Source organism: Centropristis striata, chromosome 6 (genome assembly GCF_030273125.1).
Source record: "Centropristis striata isolate RG_2023a ecotype Rhode Island chromosome 6, C.striata_1.0, whole genome shotgun sequence".
Lineage (NCBI taxonomy): Eukaryota > Metazoa > Chordata > Actinopteri > Perciformes > Serranidae > Centropristis > Centropristis striata.
In genome coordinates, this window is record NC_081522.1 from 28,296,950 (window position 1) to 28,313,420 (window position 16,471).

Consider the following 16,471-nt stretch of genomic DNA (forward strand, 5'->3'; position numbering starts at 1 on the left):
CAAGTTTCAATGTGGTCCTATCTTCCTGCCCTAAACATCACATCAGGACAGAGCCCCCTGATCTACATGTTCCCCTCAATCATGGTGTCATCAGAGTTAAGTTCACAGGGAGTTCGCACAAGGCCTTGTGTCTTGAATATCAAGTAGGTCGCCGCCTACTTCTTGTACCACCATGACAGGAAGTACCAAATTTCCTTTACAGTGCGAACAAGATTGGGTGGATGAGGATTTTTTAATATCATATCTCTCCATCCATCCCCGCAGGTGGTCCAGTCACTGGGCGTGGCCATCTACCGAGCTCTGGACTGGGGCCTGGATGACAGCGAGGAGCGGGAGCTCGGCCCGCAGCTGGAGCACCTCATCGAACGCATGGCCGGAGGGGAGCAGGACGGAGAGGGCGTCCGCACCGCTGGAAACGGGACCACAGATGAGGGGTACAGCGGCCAGGAAGAGGAGGATGAGGAAGAGGAGGAGCAGGAGGGAGCCATAAGGCCAGTGTGCACATTCCGCCAGGTGATGGCGCTGTGTGCGTCTCGGCTAGCCAACCCGAGCTTGGCTCCAGAGCACTACCAGGCTGTCTGCAGGGCTCTGTTCGTAGAGACTCTGGAGCTGCAGACTTTCCTCATCAAGATCAGAGATGCAAAGGAGGTAAGTTAAGTTGTCATGTCGACATTAAAATAACCCTTAAAAACACCTGTTTACTTGTATAGTAATGTAGCTGAAAACCTTGAAGGGAATAAATACAGGAAGATAGACACATGACCTACTTTGCAGCAGTGGACTTTCATCACGTCTGCCTTCAGTGGCCTCCACCTCTCTGTGTGTGCACTCTTTTGAATTTGAAATTCTTATAACCCTGCTCCATTAATATTCTTGTTTGCTTGCCTCAGAGCAGAGACTGAATGACTGAAGATGCCTCCTCCACAGTTTCCGTCAGTGCTTGACTTCAAATCTAGACTCCTGTGTGTCACTGCAGTCAGACCTTGTTAGACTGTTGCTGTAAATACAGGTAGTAGGCTGTCAGGATGCAGTGTTGTTGTTAATCATTGACATATCCCAGACTGTTATAATTATATATTCTGCTTAGTAATTAGTGTACAGAAAATTATTTATTTTCTGTTGGGGGTTTGTAACAACTGTGGAATTAAAAGGGTCGGTTTTTCTAGATTTCACTAGATTACTAGAGCAACTCAGTGAAAGTGCATAAAATATGAATATGGCTAAAATATTAATATATAATTTCATGGCAGTTTTTAAAGGGATACACAAGGGTCTTAAAAACATATTGGTGAGAATTAAAAATTATTTCAGCAGTTTAATGCAGGAAATGTTAATTACAGTACTACACTCCTTACAGGCCACAGTCTGTTTTGCCACTGAATCAGGTTACACGATTGTCAGGCAATGTGTGCACGTGTTGGTTGGTATTTCTTGTGTGACATAGCAGTGGAAGTGGGGACAGTGTTTCCTCTAGGATTTTGTTCAGCAGCGGGGGTAAAGGGTTATTTGTCCCCTGGATGGTGTGCACTTGTAAATATCAATCAGCAGTTTAGAATGTATAAAAAATTACACTCAACTACAAAACAAGCTTTAGAACCAGTGTTGTCCACAGGATTTTCTGAGACTTGAAAGGGACCTGAACAAAGTAGCGGGGTCCGGGGACATGCTCCGCCAGATTTTTTTTTTCCCCCTAAAAGCCTAAATTTGGTGCCTCTCGCACATTCTAATGCCACTATTCCATCCTAATCATTGCATATTTTAATCTATTATTGTAAAGGAGGATAAGGGTTTTTCTATGTTTTATTTAAGGCATCATCTGGCCCAATCTTTATATGTCTGTTTGTCTGTGGTTAACCTTAAAATAAGCCAGTTTGGAAAACAGTGTGGTCTGAGCAAAGGTGCCAGAATGAAGGAGGTAGGAAGTAGGGCTGGGCGATATATCAATATAAAAAATATTTTGATATATTTTTAAATGTGATAAGGAATTAGACCATATCGCATATATCGATATAGTTAAAAAATGTTTTACTTTCCTTATATTTAAATGCTTCCCTTACTAGGGTTTGTCATATTTACTTCTTTTCTAATGTTCATTATTCTTTTCTCATATAAATATATTTATTTCAGAATATGATTGGCCTATTTTATTTCAAAGGCTATTTTAATTTAATATATTTTTATATTTAAATATTTATAATATTAATTATTTATAATTATTTATATTTAAATGTGCACTTTATGGAGCAGTATTTCTGTTGTTATACAGTATTTATGTTCACTTAAATAAATTGTTTCAATAAAACTACTTGTGACAAGTCATATTTGACTTTGACTGAACATTTGCTCACACTTTGCGATAAAAATATCAGGATATATATCGTATATCGATATTCAGCCTGAATATATCGGGATGTGACTTTTGGTCCATATCGCCCAGCCCTAGTAGGAAGTAGGAACTTTACGCCTTGGCCCAATTTGGCATTGCAACTTGTGTTACCATCACAAGATGGTCTTTCTCTTTTGTTTTTAACTTTCAAATAAACTGTTATGTTTTGTGATTTGCATTACAGCCACTTAATACAGAATTCTTTTTCTCTTTTACTTTGGTGCCCCTGGGTGTTAGTACAGTATCATCAGGAAAGTAAAAGTTGCAGAGAACAGTCCACGCTGATTCATGGACAGAGGCATAAACAAAAACCACATCGGGGATTACTAGGGAAATACTGCAGTCTATCTAAAGTTCTTGAGTAAAACCTTTTTAGATCTTGCATTTTGCATGTGGCAGACAAACGTTTGAAATGTTGCTGTTGTCACTGTAGCAGTTGATAAAAATATATATGTATTTGTCTTTTGTTGCACAGATGCTGAAGAAGATCACAACAGAAGAAACTCTGGAAGATAGGTCCACAGCTGAGCTGGACGCACTGAAACACAGAGACTGGGTGAGACACGACGAGCGAGGGCACAGTGTGACGGGGAGGACAATACAACAGTGTGTTTGACCGAAGAAGGCAGCGTTGTCGTGTTGACGCATGCAGATGTGTGTGTTGTTGTTTCCATCCCAGGCACGTCTGTGGGTGCAGCTGATGAAGGAGCTCAGGCAGGGAGTGAAGCTGAAGAAGGTGCAGGAGCAGCCGTTCAACCTGCTGCCCACCGAGTTCAGCCTCACGCCCTTCGAGATGCTGATGCAGGACATACGAACACGCAAGTTCCAGTTACGCAAAGTCATGGTGAGAGACGAGACTTATGATGCGATTATGAAGATATTCAGTTAAAATATCTGTGCCAGGAAAGCAGAAGAAATGTCAGTTGAAAAGAGATAAGAGCAGAACAAATGTCAGTTGAAAAGTTCAAAATGAAAGCAGATGAAATATAAAGCAATTTGAATTTCAGTTTGGACATCAAGCAAAAGAGATAATGGGAGTGTCTGCACTGTAACTGTCCTTTGACTCACAAATGGTTTAAGCTGTTGAAATGTCAGCAGAGGTCTTAACTGCTTAAAGCAGCTATGTTAAAGCATCACTGATCTAAAGTAGGAAGTGTGAGATAGCTGTTTCTACCCTGAAACCTTAACTTTTCATTACCACTTGACTTTGTTGAAATGGGACACAAGGACATTGAGAGCAGACAGGAGTCAGACTGTGTGAGACTGTGACGCCTGTTTGCCATTTAAAGACCTTGTTCCTCTTTACCTGGCAGTCCACTGCACCATATACTGTATAGGCTTCGTTACAGGAAGAAATGTTATGTAGCAAGCATACATGAAGCAGTCACCTTGAGGCTTTCTCTATGGGCAGATACATAATTTAGCCCCAGAATACAAATATTTATGAGGGCTTCTCTCAGCCGTCTGTTCTCACGGCAGTTGCAGAGAAACAGAAAATCCAATCAAATCCCAACTCTGCAGGTCTCCTCCACTCTATGGAGCCCTTTAGTTTCTTTCAGCTCTTTGTTTTGGTTTCATGGCCTCAATTTAAAGGCACAAATAAAAATAAAATACACATTTTGCCTCTTACCTGTAGTGTTATTTATCAATCTTGATTATTTTGGTGTTAGTTGCCAAGATATTGACCTTAGAGATGTCCGACTTTTCTGAAATATAATGGATACTTTGTTTGTAGTCATATACTGTGTAATAATAGTGGATGTAGTCAACGCGATGTCACCTATTGGTTTGAGGTCTCCCAGTTTTGAAGCCTCAATTGTGGCATTTTTGCTGTCGCCATCTTGTTTTGTTTTTTTTGCAACTGGTGCATCCATGGAATGGATCATGAGCCAGGATGTACAAGCTTACACTAATGCTAGCTAGCAAGCTTGGTTAGCAGGGGATGATGATTACTCAAAATGAACAACCAGTTCCCTTGGATTGTATTTCAGCCCAACAAAAAGACATTTTAAAGTGACCAAAATGTTCCAATGAACAATGATGAACTGAAAATACATTGTGAAAGGTCCCCACACCCTACAACATACTCTTCTTTTTCACCTATTTTATTCTAAATGGGACCAAAATTTACAAAATGCTGTATTAAAGGACAATTAAAAATAGTGAGTAGGGTCATTTTCCTATTGACTTTTATACAAACAGACTTCTTTTTGCAACCAGTAGAGTTGCCCCCTGGTGGCCATTAGAAAGAATGCAGGTTTAAGGCTCTTCCACATTGGCTTCACTTTCATACCCAGAGGTAACTGCTTTGTTTATGGAGCTCAAAGTGCCTAAAAGTGCTATTTTATAAGCGAATGTATCCAAGGATTAGACCTGGTTTCCCCCTATAACACAGTACTTGTAGTTTTTCAGTCGTATCAGCGAGCAGAAGGAAGCATGCCCAACACCTTTCCTTCATGAGTAGATACACACACTGTGATATGGTTGGAGGGTGCAGTTTAGTCGACAGAAGAGTAGTTCCTACATGAATCTGCTCACAACAACGTCTGTGGATTATCTTGAGTAACCCAGTCATGACTTATGGAAAGAGACATTGCTGTTGTGTTTTTCAAATGTATTTTTTTTTTGGCACGTTGAGCACCACAAGCAAAGTGCTATCTAGTTCTGTTAGAATGGAGAGAGGGCCGACATCTCCAACACTCAGCAACTCACACCATAACAATCTAGATGGATAATTATCACTGCAGGTAAGGGAAGGGGTGAACTGTCCCTTTAATTGGCTTAGTTCAGTCTTACAGCTCTTATCAGCCCCGTCTCCAGTGGGAAAGCTCTGATAAACCCACTGTACACTACCTGCTTAGCACCAAATGGCAGAAAGTTACCAACTAGGTGCTGAACATTAGCAGCTAATAAGACAGATTTGGAGGAGTCCAAAACGGAGCTCGAAGGTGACTGAATTGCTGCTGATTGTGTAAATAGGTAAATAATAGGCTGACATTTGCCATATCGATTTTATCAGATGATAATGTGCTAATGTGTTTCACAGTACTACAGTTAGTGTGGTGTTTCTTGTGTTACTCAGGTGGATGGTGACATTCCTACAAGGGTGAAGAGAAACGCCCACGAATTGATACTGGATTTCATCAGATCAAGACCTCCACTTAAACCTGTGAGTGGGTTTGGCGTTTTGGTAGAAGTTCACTACAGCTATGTGAAGAACTTTTCTAGCTGTTTTTGCAGTACTAGTGCAGGGCCCGTAGGAAGTATGTATTCGTATAGTGGGAGATTAAGTAGATAAAACACTTACTTCCATAAGGTACGCACACCATTCAGCACATACACATTGCACACTGATATTCGCTGGAAACTATTTGAATATTTTTGGAAATTCGAACCTTGTAGCGCACTTTAAAACTCCGAAATATAGGTAGGCTAAATAGACTTCCAGATGAGATGAGTCAGACGTGGAAATCTAGAGCGAATTGTGTTACTGACCAGGTGTAGGCCTATCACACAATGGGGCGGAGCTCCCCTAAAAGGCGTCCAATCGGAAACAGTGCAATGCCGCAACACGTCCTACGTTAATAATGATATTTTGAAAAATGAATTGAATATCTTCAAAATGGAGGATGCACATGCACCTTCGTGCCATGTGTAAGCCACATACGAAATCTTAGGTCAGTCTGACTAACGGTCAGCGAGATATGCCCTAGACACTCATCCACACACACACACACACACACACACAGACGCTTCTTGCTTTTATAAATAGATACCTTTAAATAAATGAGTAGATACCTGAGTAAATATTAGACAGTAGAGAATACTGTATGCTATAAGCAGGCAGATAGTAAGATACTACTACTAGAGGTGGGAATCAGCAGAGGCCCACTATGATTTCATCCCGATACTTGAGTCACGATACGATATTATTGCGATTTTAAGCATTTTGCGATATGGTGAGTATTGTGATACAATATATTGTGATCTAACTGTTTAACTGCTTTTTGTGTCCACAAAATTGAATTCAATCAAGAATTGTTTTGTCAAATAAGAGGAAATTCTCAGTTCTGAAAAGGGAGCAGGATCATTGTAGCCAGGCCTCTGGTAGAGCCAATAGACAGAATATATTTTTGTACAGTACATTTGTTTTTATACCAACTGGAGGATAATATTACATTAATGATTTTTTGTAATATATCATACTATTTTTCAGAGACATATATATATATATGTAATCGGAAATGTTTAAAAAAGCAATGTACAAGAGTAATATTCGTTCATTGATTATCCTTAACCGGATAATGAATCATCCAGCCCTAACATTAAATTCATAAGTGATACAATAATAATAATAATTCTATCCTCTATAAATACTAATATTAGCTTCTAATCCTTTCATTACTATTGCATTACACACACACACACACACATATATATATATATATATATAGATATATATAGTACATAACCAATCAATCTGTTAACCTTGAATAACTGGTTTTGTGATTGGGTGTTTACATCTTATACCTTGACAGTATTAAAAGAAAAATCATGTTTTTTTCCTCTGTTTTAGATTTGTCAGAAGTATGCATATGTCCTAATTATTTTTTCTCATCAGGTTTCCGAGCGCAGCCTCCCCCCTCCTCCACCGCAGCAGCAGTCCCTCCATGACCAGGTCCTGGCTGAGATCAAGCAGGAGAGAAAGCTCCGGCCTGTTGTCCTGCCCAGCTCTAGACGTAAGGAGACACTCACCACTGTGACTTTTACCTCACCATCACTTAATAAAAGCCTCACCACAGGTGAAATTAAAATATAAGTGCTACAAGTTGGGCAACAGTATAAAATAGTAATAAAAACACATTATATTATACAGGGTATCCGCAGGGTCTTAAAATGTCTTAAAACGTCTAAAATCCATTAATTTTAATTTAAGGCCTTAAAATGACTAAAATTCTCTTAAAATCTCATAAAATGTCTTCACACTTCTCTTATGTTGCGGGTCAAATAGACCCATTTCAAAGTTTAAAAATCAGGGGAAAAAGGGTATTTTTTCATAAAAAGAAAAAAAAAATTAAAGAAATTAAATTTTAAAAAATCAATGTTATGTAAAACCATTGTATTTTATATGTAGGTATTTCCAATGTACATTAAAAATTGCATTTTTTTTAAATAAAAAAAAGAGTGGATTATCCTCATTGAACCATGATCTGTGAGAGATAAAGAACACCATTGCACTAAATATTGATTGAAACGGTTAGTAATGGAGTTAATGATGAAATATAAACAATGTTTATTTATTTTATTTTTTAGTTTCTGAACCTTTAGGTTATTTAAAAATGCCCTGGGTTATTGCTGTTCCTGAAAAAAACAAACATAACAGGAGGCTTAAATACAATTTTGAAAGGTCTTAAAAATGTATTAACGTTACTTTTATTTGAAACAAACTTTTTCAATTTCTGAGGACGCTATAACATAACTACAAAATGCAACTAAGTACGTAATGCATGGTTGAAACTGGTGGATGGAAACATATGTACATACATGCATATTTTTTTGCCAGTATGGATGAGAGATGGGTCTTAAATTGTATTAATTATGGTCTTAAAAAAAGTCTTTAAAAGTCTTAAATTTGACTTGTTGAGACCCGGTTATATAATGGCTTTGTACAGTTTTAATTGAATTTATGTCACAAGTGACTGCATTGTGTTTTATGTACATTTTAGACAACGTCCCAACTTTAAAACCACATGTACGTTAGTTTATTTAAATTAAGTTCTCATATGAATAAGCTCATATGATGAAATTGTCATGTCTGCACAACGTTTTTATTTGATAAGGATTAAAGTCACTTTTTTCCAATTGAGCTGTAACGGACAACTTAACAAAATGTTTATTATTAAATTGTATTGGCTGTAAACATGAAAACATCCGAATGGTGTCTGGGCAGAAGCACTGTGGTGATATTAAGTGAAGTAACAGATAAGGTCCAGTGGCTGCTCCTGTGTTTTCCTATTGAAAGTCAAAGCATGACTTTCAGTGTGACCCCTTTCTGTGCTCTCCAGAGAGTAAATGTTATACTGGAAGTGAATGGCCCGCCCAAGCTGCTAAATAATGACTTCAGGGCTGAAATCCAAGTCTGTACACTCTGTTCTGTAGCCTGCGATGGTAACACCACAGCTACGTACTACATATTCTGTAGGCAGTAGTGTGTAACAAGAGTACTTTCCATTTCAAGCTACAGAACATGTGGAGGTGGCATTGCATTTCATAAATATTGAACAGCTATTTACAGATCAAGGTCAGTGTAATTCAGTGTGTGGGCTACTGATAAAGGAAACTTAACACACACACCACGTAAAGAACCTCATATCTGCTGATATCAGGAAAGCACTGAGTCCTGAACAGCTGGTTTGTTGTAGTGGTGGAAAACAAATACAACCTACAATATATATATATATATATATATATATATATAAATAAAACATTTTATAATGAAATTTTAGGGAAATAAAATTAAGTAAAATATAATTTTAATTAAAACAAACAAATATTACAAGCTATATATAGTTTGAAATATTTGTTTATTTTTTAATTTTAGAGGAATAAGTACACACATATATACGTGTGTGTGTGTGTGTGTGTGTGTGTGTGTAGCTAGTTTTCTTTTACTTTATTTTATTTTTACTTATTTCCCTAATATCTCAGTCCAGTATTCTCTATTGTTTGCTCTGTTTTGTTCTCTATCTAACATACTATCTAACTCTTGCTTATGAATGCTATTATGTTCAACTAGTCATTAACTGTGTCTTCTGTGTGTTGCCAGGCAGCTGTAACTCAACCTGAAGTAGTGGGCTTGTAAAACCAAAACAAAGAGCTCAAAGACTGTAGAGATGAGAGGAACAGCCCAGTTGGGGGTTTGTCATGAGCAGCCTCTTTTACCTTATAAATCTAAATTAGTGCAGCTTAAAGTTCTCTTTTTACAGATAGTAAAACAGTGCCCTCCATATAATAATATTAATAATAATAATAATATAAATGTTGCAATACAGCAACATTTCCAAATGCAACTCATTGATTCACAACATTAAATGCAAAAGTTATAGGGAGAATTCAACTGTAAAATAACTCTTCCCGCCTTACTGGTTAACAGTGATTATACTGATGTCTCAAAATGACTGTTGTGATGAGTTATTGATGCTAAAAGCTCCACAGTGTACATCTCAGGATCACTGAACTCTGATCTCACTGCTTTTGACTGATTTGTTCCCTGACTGTGTTTTGCTTTCTCCTCCCTCAGCATTTGGCTCTCTGCCCTGCCTGGCTCAGACTTGTCCTTGTAATGTCAAATCCACTTCATGCATCGACCTGTCCGTGTCAGAGCCCGGGCCCCGGCAGCCGTCCCGCCCTCGCATCCTGCTCAAGGCTCCGACTCTGGCCGAGATGGAGGAGATGAACATATCCGAGGTGAGGCCGTGCAAGAGCTCAGACGCTGACTGACTGTTTTTCACAGTGGCACATGCTTTGTTTCACAGCCTAACTGGGTTAAGATGCCTCTGCACAGAGTGTGGAAAGTGAAACAGTGATTGAGATGACTTCTCTTTTGCACAAAGGGAACTTGGGAAACCAACTTTTAAAAAAAATCTTACATCAAGTATATAAACTTGACTTGAGCATCTTAAGAAATATTCTCACTGGCCCAAATGAACTAATTTTATAGTAGACTGAGTTTAAATTCTGCACACATTTCTTGGAGCAGCAGCTGCTAAATGATTGATTTTAGATGTTGCCTCCTTTCAGTTGGACAGGAAAATGAATTGAGCTTTAAAATTATCACATCACCACCTATAGCACTGCAGCAACACTGACTTTTTTCTTTTCATGGCTGCTTGACATTTCTTTCCAAGGTATTGTTATATGTTATGAGGCTGCTGAGGTAAAAAAAAAAAAAAAAAAACTTTGCTTCGTAACTCAAACAAAACTTGACTTGACAGAAGTTAGGAAACTATTGTTTTTCTCCATGACTGTCTGCATATAAATTGGCCCCAAATGGAATCTTTAAGGGAGCCAAATAAAACTAAGAAAGCTCCAAAACGATAACAATTAATTTCCAGCTGAGACTAAAAGGTACCCTGTGGAATTTCCTTATAAACAAACAACAGATATTACATTTCCTGTGAAGAAAAATGCATTGTGTATCTGTAAGATCTAACACTCTCATATTAGCCAACTTTTAAAGCTTTTTTAAATCCTGCATTGTTTACCTTAATGTTTACATGCAGTCTTCTTCTTCTCTTCCATTGTTGGCGCATTGCAGCACGTCTCGGCATGTTACTGTCACCCGTCGATTCAGTGCAATAGGGTGACACCACTGTGTATTGTGTCACCTGTGTGCATGTACACAGTGTCAGATGCATGCAAAATACAGTCTTCTTTTCGGTTCCTCTTTTTTTCTGCAGAAGTCAAATTGATCACTTTATGACATGTGCTACACATACAGTCTTGGAAACAATCATAAGACCACCCTTGTTTTCTTCAATTTCTTGTTTATTTTAATGCCTGGTACAACTAAAGGTACATTTGTTTGGACGAATATAATGATAACAACAAAAATAGCTCATAAGAGTTTAATATACGAGCTGATATCTAGACATTTTCCATGGTTTTCTTGATAATGATTTTGGTTATTATCAAGAAACATTCACATCTCATGTGGACACAATGAAAACAGCCAAGCACTGTAACATACTGAGCTAACAGAGGACTTCATCTTTACTGAGCTCTCTGAAGTTAACAACATGCTGCTGCTATTATGATCATTAGTGTGATGACATCAGCTCTGAGCTGGTTCTATGAAAGTTGAAGCTTTTCCCTAGAGGTGGGGGGGGAAAAATCGATACAGCATAGTATGGCAATATTTTGCGTGGCAGAATAATATCAATTCATGGCAGCCAAGTATCCATATTTAGCGTTCCCTTGGCTGGTGGGCCGTCAGCATTTTCACAGTTGTTTTTTTTCTGGAGGATGTTGCGGGCTCACTTTTAGGAATACACTGGAGATATTGATATCATGTGAAACTAGAAGATCTAAGTAATCTATTGGCACCTTTAGGAATCTATCTCTGGAAAATGTCTAAATAACGATGCAAAGTTAGGCTTTTTTTCATGCTATGTAAAATTTAGAGCTGTGAAGCTTAAAGTTGAGGAAAGTTTGAGAAAATGCTGTAGTTGTTGTCGTCCATACATGTTTGATATCAGTTCAGTTCAGTCTGACTGAATACTTTGTTGGTCAGTCTGTGGGTTTGACTCTCATTGTGGAGAAATAAAAAGACTGAAGTGAGATGAATAGACTGAGAATTTTCTCTTATTTGACAAAACGATTCTTGATTGAGTTTAATTTTGCGGACACAAAATGTAGTTAAACATTTAAATTGCAATATATTTTATCGCAAAATATATCATATATATATCATATCGCAAAATGTTTAAAAGCATGATATCGTATCCTGACTCAAATATTGGGTTAAATCGTATCGTGGGGCCTCTGCTGATTCACACCTCCATTTTCACAGACGTCACCTAAATTCAAAGCTCATCCAAACAATACTGTACATTAAGTAAATGATGTTTCTCCATATTCACCTTCTTCTCTTGTCCCATTATCCCATTCTCACTGATTTCCCTTTACCTCCTCCTACCCGCTCCCCTGCAGGAGGAGGAGTCCCCAGACAACGGGGACCTGAGGAGGGCAGAGAGCTCCCCCACGCCCCTGAAAAGAGATCGCTCCTTCTCAGAACACGACCTGGCCCTGCTCCGTGCCGAGATGCTCCCTTCACTCTCTGAGACGGCCCAGCTGGGCGGGGCGGTCCGGCTGAGGGGGGAGAGGCCGCGGTCCAGGACGCTGACCGGTGCTGGGCCGCCTCCATATCACAGAGGTCAGTGTGGAAACGGTTATCCCTGGTAACAATTCATACTTCAGTTTATGAATGGTTACTTCTGTATGAGTCATATACAAGCAAGATACTCTCTTATTTACAGGGCACTCTTTTCTTTTTACATAAAGGCTGATAATGGAATTTCTTTAATATCACAGACACATCAAAGATTTTTACTCATCAATAGTTTAAACCAGACTTCAGTAGTGGAAGTATGTACCTCAACAGAGGCTCTAAATATATTCAAATGAGTCATTTTCAAAAGTGTTTGAAGTTTGGATTTCCATTGAGAGTCCCAGGAATATTTTTTTCAATTATTCACTTCTCAGTTACCTTTATTATCAGTATAGGTCACCCTTAATCAGGAAAACCCCTTGAAATGTATCAGATGATACAGATACAGATGATTTTCTAGGGAGCCCCTCTAAGGACCAAGAGTGAGTCACCCATATCACGTTGCCATGGCTACACTTTAAGGCATCTTGCCATTAAATGTTTGTCTGATTGTGTGGCTAGCCTTGTGCATGTCATCTAAATTGAATAACTAACTGCACAATGAACCACAGTGAAAGTCACAATGAAATATGCAAGCTTGTTTGTTGTTATCCAAATATGCCATTACAAAAAAAGCTGTAGATTAGACGAAATCTTGGAAAATGAGTGCTGAAAATATCTGAATTCTGGCATAAGCAGGCCTAGCCTATAAAAAGAGTTACTGTTTGTGTTGGACCGAGTCATTGCATGGGAACACACACGACCAGTAGAAAGAAGGTGGGTAAAACTAAAGTTAAAAATACTTATTTCAGCATAGACATTTTGACTGGTCATCGGCACCACTATGACAATATTATGAAGGTTGCTTCAGCCTGGTGTCTTTAGTGTAAACCTCTTGCCGTTTGGTAAAAGTTTAGCTTGCACATCAGAAATCAATGTGAAACATGAGAAAGTAAATGCAGTTGGAAGTTCGAGATCAGGAATGTCAAAAATCGGCCCGCCAAAGGGTCCTATCCAGCCCACTGGAGGACTGTGGAAAGTGTGAACATTGCACAAAAGTAATTAATTAAAATATTTCAATAAAATGCACTGCTAGTCCAGTTTGTCCACTGGGGGTCACATTGTCCTAACAAGAGTAGCTGACCTTATGCCAAATACACTTATACACCAGCCAGCCACTTTATTAGTTATAGTTCAAATTTGCGCTGTGATCCTTGCTCCAGGCAAGCTGCTTTATGTATAAATGCTGCCCTTACTAGGGTTTGTCATATTAAGTTCTTTTGTAATGTTTGTTATTCTTTTTTCATATAAATATAGTTATTTCACCTGTTCAACTGCTCGTTAACATAATATCTAATCGGCCAATCACATGGCAGCAACTCAATGCATTTAGGCATGTAGACATGGTGAAGATGAGCTGCTGAAGTTCAAAGTGAGCATCAGAATAGAGAAGAAAGGTGATTTAAATGACTTTGAATGTAGCATGTTTGTTGGTGGTCTGTGTATTTCACAAACTGCTGATCTACTGGGATTTTCACACACAACCATCTCTAGGGTTAACAGAGAATGGTCCGAAGAAGAGAAAATATCCAGTGAGCCTTGATGCCTGAACATTGTGCAAGAATATTGTCAATCAGTCGCTTCAGTTCAGAAGAATCTGTATCAGACTTCTGTCTTAAAACGACATTGGTGGAGCCCTGTTGCTAAGGCAACCCCAAAACTTTTGATTTGGAAGTGTTTTGTGAGACGGGGAATAACTTAACCTGCTTCCAGCATTTTAAAAATCTCAGCAAGTTGTTCTATTGTTCAGTTCAAGAAAGGGAAACATTTAGAGGTGTTGTTATTTTTAGGTTATTTTGTGAGTTATTGTGGTTTTACTGTTCCAGCCCATTTGTATTCAAATTTGGCTGTATACAGCTGTTGAGAGACACAAGTATTCCAAAAGAAACAATCTGAAGTGTATTAGAAATGAACACATGGTGGCACTGTTGCCACTAAAAACACATCAGTTGTTCCAGTTCTCGACTTTCCACCAAGTTTCATTGAAATGTAGCCGGCTCTCTGTCACACTGCCATGCTTTACTGGGAAACTTGAATATAACAGAGCCAATGTTAGGCTTATCAGTAACACATGTGTTCTCCTAAGACAAGTCTGTGGTCAGTGTTTTGTTCAGGGCTCTGTGGAATGCTGGATTGTAGCATGTTTCTGTATTTTATTCCCTTGCTCCACATTTAACATAGCAACATACACCTACAGTTCTTCTCAACCACGTTTCATTGATATTCAGGAGTGTGAAGGTAGTTAATCCCAACCAAACACTGCTGCAGATTTTTTTTATTGCTTAGAGTCTCCTATTTGTCTGAAAGAAAGATAATTAATGAGGTCAGCTTCTGTAGTGTTTGCTAGCAATGGAAACCTGCAGACTCTTGGCCCTAGGATGATTCACACTTGCTGCAGTTTTAATCCCCCTCCCACAGACGGAGACACTTTGCGGCTTTACTACAGTGCAGCCTGTGGAGATTTCAGATTTCAGATTAAGATTTATCCTTTATTGGTCTCACAATGGGGAAATCAACCTCTGCAATTACCCCATCCTTGTAATTTTGTAGTTTTATTTATTTCAAAACAGGGACAGCGCACAATAAGACATTCGCCTTGTACAACAAGAGAATATGCATTGGGTCAAGTTCTTTAGAAGATTGCTTTTTTCAAACCTGTAGTCAGTGCTCCAGACTAACTCATTGTACTGGTGCTCCTAACTTGAAATTTTTAGGGGCACAAGCAGAAAATTTCGGGGCACACCTTAAATTGACCTGCAATGCAATTATTCACATTTACCCCATTTAAACTATAAAAAGCCTGATAATAAATGCTTCAATAATGAATTAAGAACTACTTTCAGAAAATAATATTAATTAATTAAATATTTAATTTTATTTTAAGTTCACAAATAAATTAAAATGAAATAAATCACATTTTACATTCAGGGTGCTTTTAGAAAATGATAAATCAAATGTAAACAAAAGGGATGTGTGACCTTCCTGTCATCATTACAAAAATGCATAACAAATATATTAACTCTTTCAGGACATATACAGAAATATTTAAGTTCAATTTAATACCTACACAATATTTTTGAATACCAACACGACATTTTAAAAAAATAAAACAATCTATTTTGAAGTAGTGTAGCATAATATAGCAGCGACAGGGTGCCGCTACCAAATGAATATAGAGGAAACTCCCAAACCTATGTTAATGCTGCTGAGTTTGCTGTGTGGCTCCCGCTGCGGTCTTTTGGACGGTGCTGCTGCGGCACTTAGTGGCGGATGGCTCAAAAAGTTAATACCTTGTCAGATAACGTTTATTACTTTTTAAAAACTTTTTAATGGCTTTATTTTTACACACACGCGCACACACACACACACACACACACACACACACACACACACACACACTTTTTCCTCCTCGTTTTTCAACATAATAAAAATAATATAATATAAGATATAATATAAAAAATAATATGAAAAAAAAACCTCGGCTAGCGCCCCTAGTTATAAAAAGTTACCCGCACTGTCTCAAAAACTGGTCGCAAAATGCTTATTCTGGAGCCCTGCAAGTGAACTCACCATCCAAGGAGCAGTGGGCTTCACATTACTGCACCGGCGAACTGCATGGGGATATAAAAAATATATATATATCGATATATTTTTAGATGTGATATGGAATTAGACCTTATTACATATATCGATATAGTTCAAATTTGCGCTGTGATCCTTGCTCCAGGCAAGCTGCTTTATATATAAATGCTGCCTATAAATGTTTCTTATTCTTTTCTCATATAAATATAGTTATTTCAGAAAAAGATTGGCCTATTTTATTTCATAGGCTATTTTTATTTCAGATATTTTTTTATTCAGATGTGTACTTTATGAAGTTTGATTTTAAAAAAGGTACTCCTGTTATACAGTATTTGTGTTCACTTAAACGGTTTCAATAAACTACTTGTGACATGTCATATATGGCTTTGACTGAACATTTGCTGTCACTTTGCGATAAAAATATTGGGATATATATATCGTATATCGATATTCAACCTAAATATATCGGTCTGTATCACCCAGCCCTACCCTCCGGTTACAAGCCCAATTCCTAA

At 38.1% G+C, this 16,471-nt stretch overlaps 1 protein-coding gene across 1 annotated transcript in view; it reads left to right on the top strand.

Moving 5' to 3' along the window:
* The window catches only part of spire2 (spire-type actin nucleation factor 2), a 47,893-nt gene that overhangs the window by 17,913 nt on the left and 13,509 nt on the right, over window positions 1-16,471 (top strand). The window contains exons 3-9 of the mRNA XM_059335926.1: window positions 265-648; window positions 2,862-2,942; window positions 3,066-3,230; window positions 5,469-5,555; window positions 7,008-7,125; window positions 9,687-9,853; window positions 12,098-12,320. Of these exons, the coding sequence (XP_059191909.1) occupies window positions 265-648; window positions 2,862-2,942; window positions 3,066-3,230; window positions 5,469-5,555; window positions 7,008-7,125; window positions 9,687-9,853; window positions 12,098-12,320 (1,225 nt within the window). The remainder of the gene's footprint in view (window positions 1-264; window positions 649-2,861; window positions 2,943-3,065; window positions 3,231-5,468; window positions 5,556-7,007; window positions 7,126-9,686; window positions 9,854-12,097; window positions 12,321-16,471) is intronic.